At 45.1% G+C, this 17388-nt stretch overlaps 1 protein-coding gene, 1 long non-coding RNA gene and 1 pseudogene across 3 annotated transcripts; all 3 read right to left on the minus strand.

The window, feature by feature from the left end:
- Positions 1-367: 367 nt before the first annotated feature.
- On the minus strand, positions 368-1259 carry LOC103646193 (uncharacterized). Of its 2 annotated transcripts, XR_562051.2 has the most exons (4): positions 1239-1259; positions 1020-1110; positions 832-944; positions 368-411 (listed from the first exon to the last, which is right to left on the minus strand). It is a non-coding gene; the product is annotated as an uncharacterized lncRNA (long non-coding RNA). The 2 variants fall into 2 exon arrangements; XR_002267529.1 differs by lacking the exon at positions 368-411 and having other exon boundaries at positions 505-944.
- Positions 1260-6844: 5585 nt separating this feature from the next.
- On the minus strand, positions 6845-7770 carry LOC103648508 (V-type proton ATPase 16 kDa proteolipid subunit-like; annotated as a pseudogene).
- A 68-nt stretch (positions 7771-7838) lies between these two features.
- On the minus strand, positions 7839-8027 carry LOC118476294 (uncharacterized). Its single transcript, XM_035965219.1, has one exon. The coding sequence runs from the start codon at positions 8025-8027 to the stop codon at positions 7839-7841; it is 189 nt and encodes a 62-aa protein (XP_035821112.1).
- Between the last annotated feature and the right edge of the window lie 9361 nt (positions 8028-17388).

Raw genomic sequence — 17388 nt, forward strand, 5'->3', positions numbered from 1 at the left:
AGACCAGATAGGTTAATTCAATTCAGAAACAAGGAGAGAACAAGAAAGATTGCAACCATCTTATAGAATTCTATGTGCTGCATATAATCGTTTCAGGTCACCTAAATTGACTTTGGAAGATGCATTTCCAACAGCATGGAGTAGAGCAATAGTTCCACAAGCATTTCCCAATGATTCGATCTGTTTTATAAAGTAAACCTGGTCCTGTGTTTCCTATGTTACACAAGGCAGCATGAAACACCATGCACAGTAAAGGGATATGGGCAACTTGATATAAAACCATCAGAGATTTGGATGATGGAGAAATCAACTGCAAATCATACATGAGGGGGGGGGAGGCATCTACAAGGAACGTAATTGTTCACCTTTTTCTCCAGAAATTAAGAGTTGTTCTGAAGGGTAACTTGCATCCTGCAGTGGAACAATAGTGTATCTCGGTAAAAAAACTGAACTTGCTTACTGAGCTCATAAATATGAAAACAAGTTTTATGTGCATCCCCCACATTAAGAGAGAAACATTCGTATATTTGGACGAGTTGGGTTACATATGCAGCATGGTAAAAATTGTTTAGGCACTAATTGGTCATTACTCAACACTACCAGCAGTCACTACGGTTACTTCATCTGAGGGTTACAAACTTATATTGCACGATCAAACTTATATTGCACGGTCAAATCTGAGGGTCATCTAGAAGTAGATTTCGGCTCTGTAACAAAATAGGTAATCACTTATTAAAAGCAAGGCATTCTGAAGATTATGCTCTAGGTTTTGACTCATAATTTTCAATGACCCTGAAAAGTTTATCTTTCGTAAAGAAATTGTTTTACTACTTTATATTTCCTTGTTGCTCCAAATCAGACGATAGCACCTCCATTGTGCCGGGAGAATCCTACAGCTCCAGCAAACCATGAGTCGCAAGGAAGGGAGGTCACTATCATCTAATCTGCCATGCCCATGATAACAAATCAATAAGTCACATGTTTGCAATCAGACCATCGGAGGATGTAGGAGAACTAACCTGCAGACCACGTCTAAGACTTGTTGTGACAACAGGGCGCCTCTTCAGCCCCAGCGATCTAGCACCACCGCCACCAGGAGGTCACTGTCGTCTGATTTGACATGGAAACAACTTAATAAGTCACTCGCCTCTGAAGCTAAAGAAGACCATGAGTTTATCCATATCAGTCTGTGCACATGTTTGTGATTAGACCATCAGAGGATGTAGAAGAGGACTAACCTGCAGACCGCATGGAAGAAGGATTATTGTGATAGCAGGGTGCATCTACAAGCCCACCGATATGGCACTACCGCTGTTGTGGCAATGTCATGTCTCTACAGCTATCGCCTCACGCCTTTCTTCATGTGGATAGCAACAACATTTGGATCATCTGCAACAAAAGTATTCGACAACCTGTAGATTGAAAAAATATGAGCACCACATAGAGGTTTTAAGAAAAAAGTCTTATGGTGAATTGGACTTCCCCTGACGTGTCGTCATCTATTAGCCTAATTTGATCTCACATTGTTGGACCCCAGCGGCACTGAGCTTCTCTGTGTTCTACCTCCTTCCCATTGAAGTGAATCTGCTGCTGCCGCAGCGGCTCCCGAGTCTGGCCACACACACACACCCAAAACCAGCAATGTGAGATCAAAAGTAGTAGCATCAAAGCTTCAAAGAAGAAGACTGCACTTGATGTAAGGGAATGCACGGATAGGTCGTTATAACTTGCGAGCACCACAGCTAGCGATTAATATTAATTCATTGGTGTCAAATTCAGTTACCTATTGCTATGATACTTTCCCCTGGAGCAAGTACACCGCCGGGAGGCCTCATGAAGCAACTCTTTGGTGCAGTCGTTTGGAACTGGAACATCAAACATGCTTAGAATCAGTGCTATGCTGATGGGAACTGAGGGTTTAACAATTGGACCAGTTGCGGTAGTTAGTGGTTACGCTGCCTAGGAACAGACTGGTTGGAAAATTTGCAAAAAAACATTTTAGCAAAGCATGTAGCTATAACATGTAGTTAACTAAGAGACAATTGGTTGTTACCTTGAAAGCCACATGAGACTTGCTGATGTTCTTGATCCTGACAGCGCTCCGGACTTGCTTACCGGATTCATCTGTAGACAGTCACAATTAGAGACCAAAATTAGTCGAAAACAGCTGGATGGGGAAAAATGCAGTAAACTGCATATCTTCCATGCCCTTTAACTATCCGTCGATTTAATACCAAAATTAGTCGCCCAAAGTTCGTATAATAAAAAAATCCCCTTTTCTCGACGAATAGAAGTTCTGTCCGACAGAAGTTGAAAAGGAACAGCAGCTTTCACCGAGCAAGCAAAGAGACAGTTGCGGAAGCAGAAAAATTGAGGAAATCAAATGAAAGGCGACGCGTTGACAAGACAGCGCGATCGAATCTAAGAACTCGTATAGCAGCGAGAGACGGGATGCAGCCGCGGTGAAAGAATGATAAGAGGAGCAAACGGTTGAAAGGCGCCTTCTTCTCCACGGGCCATCCGTGCTAGTAGAAAGGAAACAGTAAACCACCAGAGCAGGAGCAGTCGAGAGGCGGCAAGAAAATTAATAGAGCGTCGCGCACAGATTGCTTACATGGGAAATAAAGCTTAGCGGGCGGGTCGAGGCGGAGGCGGCGTCAGGTGGGGAGCAGCGACCGGATCACCTTGACACCGCCGCCGCCGGACCCTAAGGGCGCGCAGGCAGCGTCGCCCTTGGCTGCCGGCTGCGTGGACGCGGCGGTCCCCCAGAGCGGCATGTGGCACAGCCCCAAGCGGCCGGTGCCCTGCTCCTCCTCCCGCAGTCCCACTAATCTCTGCGGGGCTGGCCAACGAGGGTGAGGGATCCGCGAGCAGGATTCGAGGGAGGCGCTGCGGGGCTGGCCAATGAAGGAAGCCGCGGGGGGAGCACGGAGGAAGCGCGACGACAGAACCAGATGTGGACGCCTACAATACAAACATAAGGAATAGTAGAGATGACTCCACGTTTAAGCATAATGCGTTAGTTATGTACCAAAGGATGGCATGAGAACGGAAACACATCGAGTACGCAGCATAACAACGAAGACTATCTGTCATAAACCTTGCTGGACACAACTCTTCCATACTCTAAGCTAATGGTTTTATCACTAAAGAATATCTGCAAGTGATTAAGGATGAAGAAATCCCATAAAGGAATCAAAACAATTTCAGGAATGTAATGCCATCCTAAAAACCTCAACTTACAGAGTTGATAACTAAGATGTGTAAGGATACTTTGTGAAAGGAATGATCACCTGAAACAAAAAAAATAGCACAATGAGGTTTATCACTTCTCACTTAATTGAATCACTACCAAGGGTCACTGGGTTAAGGTCAGTGATTATGTGGTTAGCTAATGGCTTCTAGAACTTGTTGTATGTCCAACACAATCCAATATTTTAGTTACTGCCATCATGCATATAGAAAATAATTAACATTAAAGGAATAGTTTTACCTTGTCACTAATATCATTCAAGTAGAGACTGAACCACAATAATGACTTTGTCCTTTTGAGGAACTTGGCAACATGATGTAAGCTTAAGGAAGAATGTGTTGATCTCCACGATCATGAAGACAACATAGATGAACAACACTTGGATGGACCTCAACACTTGGATGGACCTCAGTGGCCACATGAAAGGATGCCACTGATCCTTGTCCCATTGGGTTGGAGTGAACTGGCTCAAGAATTTGGTTCACCTGCAAGCGAATTTGGTTCACCTGCAAGCCAAGCTAAGAGCAACTCCAATAGTTCTCTAAATAGCTTACTAAATCATAAATTTAAGAAGTAAACAAAAAATTGCTTCCCTTACTAAATATAGTTACTTGCCGTATAGCTGTATTTAGTCTCCAACTTTGACAACTGAATAGCCACTCCCGAATCCCGATAGCAGTTGGCGCCAAATTTTTTTTTTCACACCCACGCAGTCGTTCGCGCTTTTTCTCCACACCCGCGCGCCAGCCAAACAATCCTACACCTTTGACGTCACAAGGAGCTGAAGCTGTCTTCATTGTCTCTGATTGACTTTATTGGCTCTGCTGCTGTCTCGAAGTTGAAAGTGACTTTATTGGCTCTGCTGCTGTCTCGAAGTTGAAAGTGAGTTTGTTGGTCCCTAGTTTTGTTGTGATTCTCAAGAAATGCATCAAAATTAGTTGTATGCTCATGAGAGGGTTCCACGTTATGTCCCACATTCTGAAAATGTTCTTTTGGATCCACGGTTCCCTCATCTTCCACAATCATGTTATGTATGATTATACAAGCTATCATTATGTCACTCAGTGTTTGTTCCCATAACCGAGCTGGCCCACGGACAATAGCAAATCGGGATTGCAGAACTCCGAAATCTCGCTCCACGTCTTTCTGTACTGCTTCTTGTACGATTTTAGCAGCTGCAAGTATTAACTCATTGTCGTCGTCTGAAGATGATTCATCCAAGACACGTGACGGCAGCAGTCTACTATGACTCATGTTCTATCAAAATAGAATACATAGCTATGAATGTACAGGCAAAAAGAACTGACAGCATGAAGCAAAGCTAATGCAAATAGTATTGAAATAGTGGCTAGGCGCTAGCTGCCTGATATGAGATCGGTTATCAATGGCTAGGCGCTAAAACTGCAGGATATGAGATTGGTTATCTATGGCTAGGCGCTAGCAAATACTATTGAAATAACGGATATGAGATCATGGTTAGGTGCTTAGTTGCCGGATTGATGAATTTGTACGTACGGGAACTGATCTGCCGCTGCAGTATTGCCTACTTCCAGGACCTGCCGCTGTCGCAAATAACGGATAATCTTGTAATGCTGGAAGATGTGCCAACTGAAGGTTATTTTGCTCACGAACAAGAGACTGAGCTGATTGGTCCAGAAGTTGAAATACCGGAATCTTGCTTCAGGGCTCTCAATAAGCCAAATGGAACGACATCCGATTTTGTGAAAAATAAAACCAATTTGAAGGCACAGACCTCATGTTGTGCACATTATATGACAAGTTTGAAAAGTCAAATGGGGATTGCTTACTCGATAAGCCAAATGGAATGCAGTCATCCAAGGACCTTGCACACACTTAACATGACATCAGATAAATGCTTTCGTTCTTGGAACTATGAAAACATTGACAGCAATGTTAGATGTAGCCGCTTAATTACTTCAATGATAAATGGCAGTAGATATATTGTTGTAGCATTGATAGAAAGTGATAAAGTTTATGCCTAAATAAACTCATACAATAGAAAGAAAGACATACATTTAACGCCAGAAATGAAAATAAAACCATAAGACTGTTCATTATAGGTAAAAAATGTTATTAATGTGCACAGTAAAAGGAATAAAAAATGAGCCAATAGGACAAGCAACATTCCAAGTAGTTGCATGGAGTCAGAAGTATCAAAATCCACATATCAATCAATGTGACATTTTGGATCAGTTAGTTAGTGTCTAGAATATATTTGAAAAATGAATAGAAGTTCAGATTACCCCGCCAAAAATGCTATATAAAAACTGAACAGAACACACCAATAGCAATTACCCTATCTAGTCAGCCTAAACAGAGCACTTTCTGTGACTTACTCGGCAGTAGATGGAGGTCATCCCTCAACTAATAATACCCAATTCGAGGAGCTATATGCAACTGCCATTTCTGATGCTGCCAGTTCATCAGCCTTTGGTTCTGAAGATGTAAGATTACGCTGCATCCAACATATAGAAGCAAATTTTGTAAATCCCAAGAGTTCATATGCATAACCTTCTATGATGAAGAGGACTATATGGCAGGCTCCAATTGAAACATCCATCATACCATCACAATCTTACATTTAAATCAGGAAACACCATCATCAGGCTAACTTCCTTCCATCAACGTGTTAACTTTACCATTTCGTCAGTTAAATCTTCTTGAAGATTTCTATGTGGTAAGAAGTTCAAGTAACAACAAGACCACAAACTTCATTTGATGACACAAAAAATGACGCACAAATCCTCAAACAATTAGAACAACAATGAAGCTAATAGGCACGGCAACAATTATAGCTTACAACACATCAATTTACTAACACCAGGCAAATAATTGGTCCTATAAATAGATTGTGCATGTGTAATAAAGAAGTTGTGGATAAGAATAATGTGGGCATTGATCTGGAGCCTAAGATAACTTCTCACAGATTAAGGAAAAAACTGGCATACCTATGCTTCTGAATGTGAGCATGAGGTTCCACATCCAATTTTATAGATTGGCATACCTATGCTTCTGAATATGAGCATGAGCTTCCACATCCAATTTTATAGGTGCTCCAATAGATTCCTTTCTCTCGTGATGACTTGGTCCAAACTTAGCATGGGCTCTATTTAATTCCATTTGTTGACTCCATACCATAAGAAAGGAAAATAGATAAAATGGACCAAACTGAACTTACGTTGATCTCCTTCGTAGTCCCGATAATAAATATATTGGACTTTTTGCCTTTGCTCCTTCATAAGAGATTTCATCTCCGCTTTCAGTAATTGGCTTTTCATTTTCAGGCTGCACCAACAATAATAAAATAATAACAAATAAGAAACTTTACTTTCATTGATATCCCCATTAGAAGGAATACTATGATCTCTAAGAGTCATGACAAATGCACCACCTTCCAAAACCTAAGATGTCGTTGATATAATTTTAAGAAAATCCATCAGTAGGCACAAGAAACCGAGACGCTGTTTAACTAAAACTAAGCCTAACTCGGTAGGTTGAGGGTGTGGACTGGATGTATGCCTAGATAATTCACCACTAATATGTTAACTAAAACTAAGCCTAACTCTATAATTAGCATTTTAAATCTGTTGCTTTGTTGCTTCTAGATAATTCACCACTACCATTGACACAACCCTTACAAGGACAGCTGAAGATAAAATCCAGAAGAAAAGCATGATCCTCCAAAAGCTTGAACCTGCATTGGATGATACATTATTAGTATCAGATAAAAAGGGCAAAAAAGGTAAGGTAACCCTGGCAATCTGCTACACTAAGCAACAAAATTTCAGAAGTTACCTAAGATCACATAACCTATTTTTCTTACAAAGTTGTGAGGTAACTGCCATTTTGATGATTGACTATTTAGCCATAACCTCTGAAGAAGGGGCACATAGACTTCTTTGTTGCTGCTTAATTTCTCAAAAACAGTGTATTCTAGATCAGTTTGGCTTGCTTATTTTCTGATGAAAAATGTTACAGCTTTGCTTATTCATATATGTTCAAGCATACACACTGCAATCAGAATAGTACAATACCTGACTCTGGTGTCTCTGATGATCCTGATGGCCATGCCGACGGCGAGGCCAGCAAGGCTGCATGCAAGTTCGAAGGAGAGGTGTGCGTAGCCGTCTAAGAAGTAGGGCTTGGCCTTGGGGTTGACCCGGCAGAGATGATGGCGGCGATGATGAGGTCATAGATGCCGAGGACTCTGGCCATGACGACGAGGACGATGGACTTCATGACAAGCTTGAGGCGCATGACGCCCATGGAGGCGACGCCGACGCCACTCTTGGCCGTCTCATAGGCGACGCCCATGCCTAGACACCAGCGAGGGTGAGGGGTCAGGGGAGTGAGGAATGGACGGTTGGATCTAGCTGGTGAAAGAGACATAGAAGGGAGGGAGGGGAGATCTGAAGGGTGCTTACAGGGAAGACAAGAGCGGTGGCGGTGCCGAAGAAGGGCGTCGCCTTGTCGCCGCTGAAGGTGTAGGCCACCATGGGTGGAGGTGGTGGAAGACGAGAGGATGACGCGGGACCTCTACTTGCTCTCACCGACCGGAGATGGGCTAGGCTAGGCCGGCGAGGACGCGGGAGAGGTCGACGCGGAAGCGGACGACGGCGCCGTGGGAGTAGGGGCCGCAGTCGCGGCAGACGACCTCCATGGCCTCCACGAAGAGGTTGAGGCTGCGCACCGGCGGCACGTACAGCGTCAACAGGGCCGCCGAGAAGGCCACCGCCATCAGCAGCTGCAGCATCTTGGACGAACGCACGCCTCCTGGTTCTTCCTCCCCCTTCCCCTTCGCCCCCGCGATGAGAGCCAACCCAATCAGATCCAGGCGGCTCGGTATTGGGCGTATGGAGGCGGCGGTGAGATGGGAGGGACAGACACCATGATTGCGGGGGACACCGAGATTGTCGCGGGGGAGGGCGAGCTTGCCGCGGTGGACGCCGAGATTGCCGCGGGGTGCGCCAGCGGCAAGCGACAGAACGTGCACCTGTGAACGCCTACAATAGGCACTTCAATAGTAGTAGAGATTTTAGTAGAATTTTCCAAAAGGTTTTAAATTAGAATATATTTTAACAAGAATTTTCTCACGTTACTTCTCATAAAATAAATATGTTTTCTAATGAAACACAAATAAAAAAGATCCCTAAATAAATTAAGTTATTCTTTTGTTGAACTATATATTCAAGTGGGGGCCACTTGCCAGCATCTAAAGTGTGAAGCGGGAACGGTGTGCTGACGAGAGGGGCCCGCCTGTCGGCGCTCACCTCTGGCAGGTCTGGGTCGCCGGGTGATAGGGCTGGGCATTCGGTTTTTTAGGTTTATTCGGTTCGGTCTATTCGGGTTTCAAAAAATTCGGGTTTTAGATATCAAGAACCGAAATCTTAATTTTTTTATAGGAACCGAACCCGAATAGACCATAAAAATCGGTTCGGTCTATTCGGTTCTTCGCGAACCCGAACAGAACACAGATGACAGACAATGACATGATAATTGATAAATATATACCACAGGAAATAACAGTTCACACAGTAGAAAATACCTACTACATGCAAGATTGCAAGTTCACACACCACACGAAATAACTTAACAGATTCATCATCAATCCATCACAATTCACATTTCACAAACAAGACCATGAACATAAGCACGGGCGCACGGCAGCACTCCAGCTGGTAACACACGGCAGAACTTGATGGTCCAGCAGTAACACATCACAATCCAGCAGTAACACAAATGTAATTTAAAAAACTGGACTCTAGCTGGTAACACACGGCCACACCATGAACATAAGCACGGGCGCACGGCAGCACTCCAGGTCTCCAGTAGTTGTCCACTGTCCAGCAAGGCATCAACGTAAGCAAAGTGCCAAAGCAAATAAACAATTGTAAAATTGAAGACTTCACTAACTTGCATTACAATAGTAATTACATTTGTAGCTCAGTTTTTCTCACCTTAGTTTTATATCACTCAACCACAGTTGACAATCTCCTTGTCCCTAGAAGCTTTAGCAGTATTCAGACTATTCATTTCTGCAAGAAGTGCTAAAATAAAAAAACTTACATTAAATCTATAAGAACATGAAATTAAAGCTATAACTATAAGAACAGGAAATAACAAAATGCAATACCTTCTTCTAGTTTGGCTAACTCCTCGGTATCCTCTTCATTAAAATCAATTGCATAGTATGGATCAATTGCATAGTATGGATCATCTTCTGCATACCTCTCAAACACCTTCTCGTATGCTACTGCTACCTTGAGCATATTATATGTTGAGTTCCAGCGTGTGACAACATCAAGTGCCAAGAAAGCCTTGGTGTTGACCTTCTCTAGCTCCGCACACTTCTTAAATTTGGCAATCCTAGAAGGGGAGCTCTTAATGAATTTAACAGCTGCACGGACACGCTTGATAGATATGTCAAGCTCTTTCAATCCCTCTTGGACTATCAAGTTCACAATATGGGCTGCACACCTCATGTGAAGTAACTTGGATTCCAAGATGCTAGTCTTTGATTTGTTAGTGACCTTTGCCATGTACGAAACTGCGCCATTATTAGCTGAAGCATTGTCAACGGTGATGGTAAACACCTTACCTAATCCCCACTCAGCCAGACACTTCTCCATGTCTTTTCCTATGTCATCAGCTCTGTGACCTTTCACCATAAAAAACCCTATAATCCTCTTCTGTAGTACCCATGATTCATCAACAAAATGAGCTGTCACACACATGTAGCTTTGCTGATGGATAGATGTCCATGTATCTGTGGTCAAGCATACTCTTTGACAATTTTTCTTCAAGAATTCTTTTAGCTTCTCTTTCTCATTGTTGTAGGCACTAACTACATCTCTAGTTGCAGTCCTTCTAGATGGAACCCCAAAACGTGGGCAAGCCTTAGACATGAACTTCCGAAAACCTAGTCTCTCAGCAAAAGCAAATGGAAGCTCATCTGTAATTAACATTTCAGTAAAAGCCACCCTAAGCATTTCTGGATCAAACCTCCAAGCAGTGATGCTAGACCCACTACCATCTTCACTACATGCTTGCAAAACAGGTTGTTTGTCATCATTGATCTTATTAGGATTCTTTTTGCATACCTTCAAGTGTTTGCCTAATGCAGATGTACCATTGACTTTTGCCTCACACTTTATAACAATCTTGCAATAATTGCACCTAGCTTCCTTAATAACACTAGAATTATTGTCTATGATCTTGGTGAAGCTCTGCCATACCTCTGATCTAGGTGCCATAGCTTTTCTTTTCTTCACCTCTTTCTCTGCAGCTGCTTCAGCAATCTCTTTCTCAGGCTCTTTAGCTGGGTTCTCTGGCACTCGAACATTCTCAGTCAACGCTAGTTGAGGCATTGGCTCTTCTGCTTGTGACATCTGCAAATAAGCAAAGCAAGTTTGAAACTACATACATATTTGGAAATGCGATTATTCAAACAACAAGCTTGCAGCGACATTCATATTTGCATGCAAATTGGAACGACAAGTTTGCAATAGCTTTCATATTTGCATGCAAATGAGAAGTCGGCTTACATTGCAAGATTCCTGCTGGTTGTCGTAGTGCCTTCGGTTAGCGTACCTTACGTGGTGGGTCGGTCTGCAGCGAGTCGTGGGCACCATTGAGGAGCAGGACGTTGAGTCGCCGAAGTCGGAGTTGGTGCAGAACGCCGAGTCGCCAGTGGCAGAACGCCGAGGTGCGGTGGCCGGTGGTAGTACAGAGTGCGGTGGCCGGTATGGAGTGGATCAACGCCGGTGGACCGATCCAGTATGGAGTGGATGGCTGGCGCCTGGCGCTGTAGACGCGCAGAGGTGGCGGAGCGGTGGATCTACGGCGCGGCGGCGGACCAGTGCGACTCCGTGCGGCAGAGCGACGGTGGATCGACGGCGCGGCGGCGGACCAGCGTGCAGTGTGCGCCGTGTGACTTGCGAGCGGTGCGGCTAGGCTAGGGACTAGGGTTGCGGTTGGGCCTTGCGGGTGCGTCCGTGTGTGCGCCGTGCGGTGCGGAGTGCTTGCCTGAGTGGCTGAGACGCTGAGTTGGGCCGTCCGCCCGTCCGGCCGTTAGCCACTTAGCCCGTTACTTACTACTTACTGGATCAGTTCTTTGAGTCTAATCGGGTTTGACTGGCTAGAAACCGAACCCGCAACCGATACCCGAACAGAACAGATCTATGAACCGAAACCCGAACCCGAAAACCGAAAACCGACCTATTTGGTCTATTAGGGTTCGGGTTCGGTTTTCGGGTTAAAAATGCCCAGTCCTACCGGGTGAGAAGAGCCGGGCCACCGGGAAATAGGCCTGAGAGCAGGTGTCTCTCCTTTTTTTTCTTTTTTTTAATTTATGTTTTCTTTCTCTTTTCTATTTTGGTATTCAAATTTCAAATCTGGATTCAAGGTTCAAGTTCATATGCACAATCATAATAAAACTCTAGCATACAAATGCAAATTTTATTTTACATATATTAATTATTCATTTAAGCAAATGCTCAAAATACACAACACATACATTATTTGCTTTTATAGTTCATTTAAACTTTAATATTCCTTTAGTGTTTTCCTCAATATAAACTACTTTCACCCCTTTTTGAATATGTATAATAATTTAATTCCTAAAATAATAATATTACCAATTAGTTAGTTTGTATTTATATAATCAGGTTTCAAATTAAATTATGGTCTTTATTAGAAAACATATTATTCTAGGAGATGCAACTTCAGTGGTAAAGAAAACCTTTGAAAGATATTCTAACTCAAATTTTGTGGAGTATTTTACGAAAAGATTATTATAGGATTTTTCGGTGTTACATGTTTCACATGAACTATGATCATGCACTGTTATTATTATCGACTTTATTATTATACATGATAAAATCATTTTGTTTAATTAAAATATGGAAAATCATCCAGGAAAATAGTGCAACCGCAAGGACTAATATGACTCTGGTCTTAGCTAATTAATTAGAGAAGCTAGAATAAGATAATTCTTACCCGAAAGGGGCAAGCGGGGAGTGAGTCGTGTAAGCATAGTGTTGGCTGTAATTACTGTGATAGAGTTACAAATCATGAAAAAGGTATATGCCCCTTCTGCCTTGTCGGCGTTTCGAGACCGGGGGGTCCCTGGGCCGACGAGTGAAATGTCGCCGCGTGCCCCAGCCCAGATGGGTCAGCGCGAGGCCGAGCGCGAAGGGGGGAAGGAAGGCAGCCAGAGACGGGCGTGAGAGAGGTGGAAATCCCGCGGCCTTCGTGTTCGTCCCGCGCCCAGGTTGGGTGCGCTTGCAGTAGGGGGTTACAAGCGTCCACGCGGGAGGGGGAGCGAGCGGCCTCACGCGAGCGCCTGTCCCGTCCTCTTCCCCGCGCGGCCAACCCTCTGTAAGAGGGCCCTGGTCCTTCCTTTTATAGGCGTAAGGAGAGGATCCAGGTGTACAATGGAGGGTGTAGCAGAGTGCTACGTGTCTAGCGGAGGAGAGCTAGCGCCCTAAGTACATGCCGTCGTGGCAGCCGGAGAGGTTTTGGCACCCGGTTCGTGTGGTGTCGTGGCCGTCGGAGGAGCGCTGGAGCCTGGCGGAAGGACAGCTATCGGGGCTGTCGAGTCCTTGCTGACGTCCTCTTGCTTTCGTAAGGGGGCTGAGAGCCACCGTCGTCACAGAGCGTGTGGGGCGCCATCATTGCCTATCCGGCGGAGCGAGCCAGATGGGACGCCGGTCTTGTTCTCCGTAGCTTGAGTTAGCTTGGGGTAGGGTAATGATGGCGCCTCCTGTCGACATGGTCGGTCCGCGCCCTAGGTTGGGCGATGTGGAGGCTCCTCCGAGGTCGAGGTCGAATCTATCTTCCGTGGCCGTGGTCGAGTCCGAGCCCCTGGGTCGGGCGAGGCGGAGACCGTCGGCTGATGCCAGGGCTGAGTCCGAGCCCTGGGGTCGGGCGAAGCGGAGTTCGTCGTCGTCCGGGGCTGAGCCCGAGTCCGAGCCCTGGGTCGGGCGGAGCGGAGTTCGTCGTCTTCCGGGGCTGAGCCCGAGTCCGAGCCCTGGGTCGGGCGAAGCGGAGTTCGTCGTCTTCCGGGGCTGAGCCCGAGTCCGAGCCCTGGGTCGGGCGAAGCGGAGTTCGCCGTCTTTTGGGGCTGAGCCCGAGTCCAAGCCCTGGGTCGGGCGGAGCGGAGTTCGTCGTCTTCCGGGGCTGAGCCCGAGTCCGAGCCCTGGGTCGGGCGAAGCGGAGCTTCCTATGGTGCCTGAGGTCGGGCTTGACTGCCTGTCAGCCTCACTCTGTCGAGTGGCACAGCAGTCGGAGCGGCGCAGGCGACGTTGTCCTTCTGTCAGGCCGGTCAGTGGAGCGGCGAAGTGACTGCGGTCACTTTGGCTCTGTCGACTGGAGGACGCGTGTCAGGATAAAGGTGTCAGACCACCTTTGCATTAAATGCTCCTGCGATCTGGTCGGTTGGCGCGGCTGAAAGCTCTCTTGTGAGTTTTGGTGTTTGGATGACAACTCAATTAAAGGACTAACAAGTGTACTAAGTGTTGAACAGGTGCTTAAGGTAAAGCCTACAGGGTTCAACACAAGTGAACAATTGTGATGGTCCAAGAACTGAATTATGGATACATGATGGACATCACAAGTAGGATGGACATTGCATAAAGTGAGACTCGGGTGCGTAGCTAGGAGACAACTGATCAAGCCAAGGACGGAGGCAAGAAGAGCTTCGAGGTACCAAGTGCACGGGAGAAGGTCAAGGAGGCTGAGGAACCCAAAGCCAAGGGTGAAGAAGAAGGCTTGCAAAGTCAAGGGTGATCGAGTTAAGAACAGCTACGGCACATCAAGGATCACTACATAAGAACGTGACTTACAGCCAATGAGGTAACAGCTACAGTTATGTGGTGTAAGTCATAAGGCTCAAGATCAAGCTCTAAGAAGGAGATCAAGGTCACTAGAAGGAGAACAAGTGTCAAAACCAGAACTGGAAGCAGCCCAAAAGAGCTAAGTTCACCTTGATCTTTAGTTTGGGTTGTTCCTATGTTTGGAGATGTTCTATGTGACCTTTGTAGGATGTTGGAGCTAAGAAATGTCAATCTAGATCAAGTCAAGCCGACTTGATGATTTATGAGTCCAACATCAAAGCTCAAGCATGTGAAATGCTATGGATATAATAATTAAGAGAAGGTATGTTTCTAGACTTAGTACATTGGTTTTAGTGTACTAATATACTTGTCTAAGTGTTAGAAACAGAAAGAAGAAGAAAAGAAGAGAGGTGCAAAGGGCTTGGCTATGTACAGCCAAGGCAGCTCAGTCTGGCACACCGGACTGTCCGGTGGTGCACCGGACAGTGTCCGGTGCGCCAGGCTGAACTCTGGCGAACTGGCCGCTCTCGGGAATTCACCGGCGACGAACGGCTATAATTCACCGGACTGTCCGGTGTGCACCGGACTGTCCGGTGAGCCAACGGTCGGCCGGGCCAACGGTCGGCCGCGCGATCTGCGCGGGACACGTGGCCGAGCCAACGGCTAGATGGAGGCACCGGACTGTCCGGTGTGCACCGGACATGTCCGGTGTGCCAACGGCTCCAAGACTGCCAACGGTCGGCTTCGCCATAGAAGGAAAGAAATCGGGCACCGGACAATGTCCGGTGTGCACCGGACTGTCCGGTGCGCCAGACGACAGAAAGAAAGTATTGCCTTCCAAATGGGATTCCAACGGCTCCTAGGCCCCTTGTGCCTATAAAAGGGACCCCTAGGTGCCTCAAGCAAGATACAAGCGCAGCCAACAAGTGTAGACTTCACTCGAATCAATTCTCACTCTCCCTCTTGTGTGTAACTCTATAGTTTGTGTAGAAGGCACAGCTATAAGCCTTAAGAGAGAGAGAGGAGAAGTGCTGCTTAGAGCTAGAGCAAGGTCTTGAGCATATCGTTACTCTGCCGGGGTGCTGCCAAGAAGTTTGTAAGCAGCCGCGGTTCTGTTGTAACCTCACTCAATAGTGAAAGGCTCTATCTGTCATACTGACAGATCTGAGCAAACGGAGGAAGGAGTTGAAATAGACTCCAAGCCCAGGTGTGGCTAACTCCAACGAGGACTAGGCAAGCATTTCAGGCTTGGCCGAACCTCGGGATAAATCCTTGCGTCTGTGTGCTCTGTTCTGTATTGTACTCTGACTCTCTGTCTTACTCGCTTATATATCTGCACTTCACTACTTACTTGTGGTACTAGCTTTCCTTGAAGTGCAGGATATTCGTAAGACAGGAACTTCAATTCCCCTGCAACCTACTCGAAGGATTCTTCACTCCACTGCGATCCTGTCTTCGAGTAGAGTAAGATTTAAGTTTTAAAGTAATAAGTTTTATTCGCCTATTCACCCCCCCTCTAGGCGACATCTAGATCCTGTTCCCGGGCCAAAGGGAACTTTCAATTGGTATCAGAGCTAGGCCTCTCCAGTGTGGGCTTAGCCGTCCGGAGATAACGATGTCGTCACAAGAGGTAACTGTAGAAATTCTTTTAGGCGATGGCTCTAATTACAAATCTTGGTCTGTCTCTATTTATAATGCTTTCATGAGTGTTGATTCTGATTTGAGACAGATCTTTAGTAGAAGTATTTTTCCATCTGATATTAGTAAAAATCCCTCTAATGATGAACTAAGATGTTTATCTCTCAATCACCGTGCTTGCAACATCTTAGTTGAGTCTCTTTCTAGAAGTGCCTATTTTTCCATCATGAGTAGTGATAATGATTTGTTTGTTGATGCTCATGATTTATGGAATAGAATTAAAGTAAAATATTTTGTGGCAAATTGTACTACTTCTACTCCCTATATTGCTTGTGATACTAACCATTCAAAGGGAGAAGAACAAGAACGATGGCACCCAAACGATGAATCCACCTCACCGACAGGTTTGTCTTCCACTAGTTATAAATGTCTTATTGCTAACAATGATAGTGGAGACGAAAGCGATGATGAGGAGGAATATGAGGATGATAGCGAGGATGAGTCTTCATCACCACTAGGTACATTTTCCTGTATTGCTTCCACTAATAATAATGACAGGGAAAATGAGACCGGTGATGTGGAAGAAGAGGAGATTCGCCGGTTCTACACCCATCTCAACAAAGAAGACAAAGTGCTCTTGATTAAGTTGTTGAGGAGGAACAAGGAACAAGGCGAGACGCTTCTCAGGCTAGAGGAGACTCTCATCAAAACCAACGACAGCCTGGAGAAGATGACCAAAGAACATGAGGAGCTAAAGTGCTCTCATGATAATTTGGTCCAACGGTATGAATCTATTTTATTTGAGCAAAGAAATAATCATGATGTATTATCTGATGTTGCTCAACTTAAAACTGAGAATTCTATGCTTAAGAGTCAAGTAGAAATGATAAATTTAGAAAAACTTGCCCTAAGTGAAAAATATGATATGCTATCTTATTCTCATAATGAATTAGTTGATGACCATATCATGCTTAATGTTGCTCATGAGGTTGTAATTTCAAACTTAAATTCATGTGAACCTCATTCTCGCACGTGTGCGCATTTGAATTGTATATCATCATGTGCTAACCCCTGTTGCTCAAAAGAAAGCCAATCATTGATTGAGCAACAAGTTTTAGGGTCACAAAAGAAATTCTGTGGGAATAAGAAGCAACGACAACTAAGGAGAAGACGCTTAGCTCAACTCTCACAAGATATCCACGGGCGCGTGGTGAAGAAGCTTGAGAAAGGAAAAACTGCAGCAAGTGTTAAGCTCAATAAGAAGAATGTTCCCAAAGCTATAAATGAAGAAATCAACATGAACGAGGAAAAAGGTAAAAATTCAATTAGTCATGTTGTTTGTACTAATCATCTCTCCATGTCCTTCAAGCACAAAAAGGGAAGAGGAAAAAGGAGGTGTTTCAAATGCAAGGAGATAGGCCACCTCATCGCATCCTGTCCGTACAAAGACAAGGATGAAGGGACAAGAAGTTGCTTTGGATGCAACAATAAGGACCACATTATCACTTCATGTCCGGTCATGAAGAATCAAGGATGTGCATCCTCCAAGATGACCCTCACCAAGGAAAATGACAAACAGCAAGCGTCATGTCAGCGACGCTTCTGCTACAAGTGTGGTGAGCAGGGTCATATATCAAAGGT

Source organism: Zea mays, chromosome 2 (genome assembly GCF_902167145.1).
Source record: "Zea mays cultivar B73 chromosome 2, Zm-B73-REFERENCE-NAM-5.0, whole genome shotgun sequence".
Classification (NCBI taxonomy): Eukaryota; Viridiplantae; Streptophyta; class Magnoliopsida; order Poales; family Poaceae; genus Zea; species Zea mays.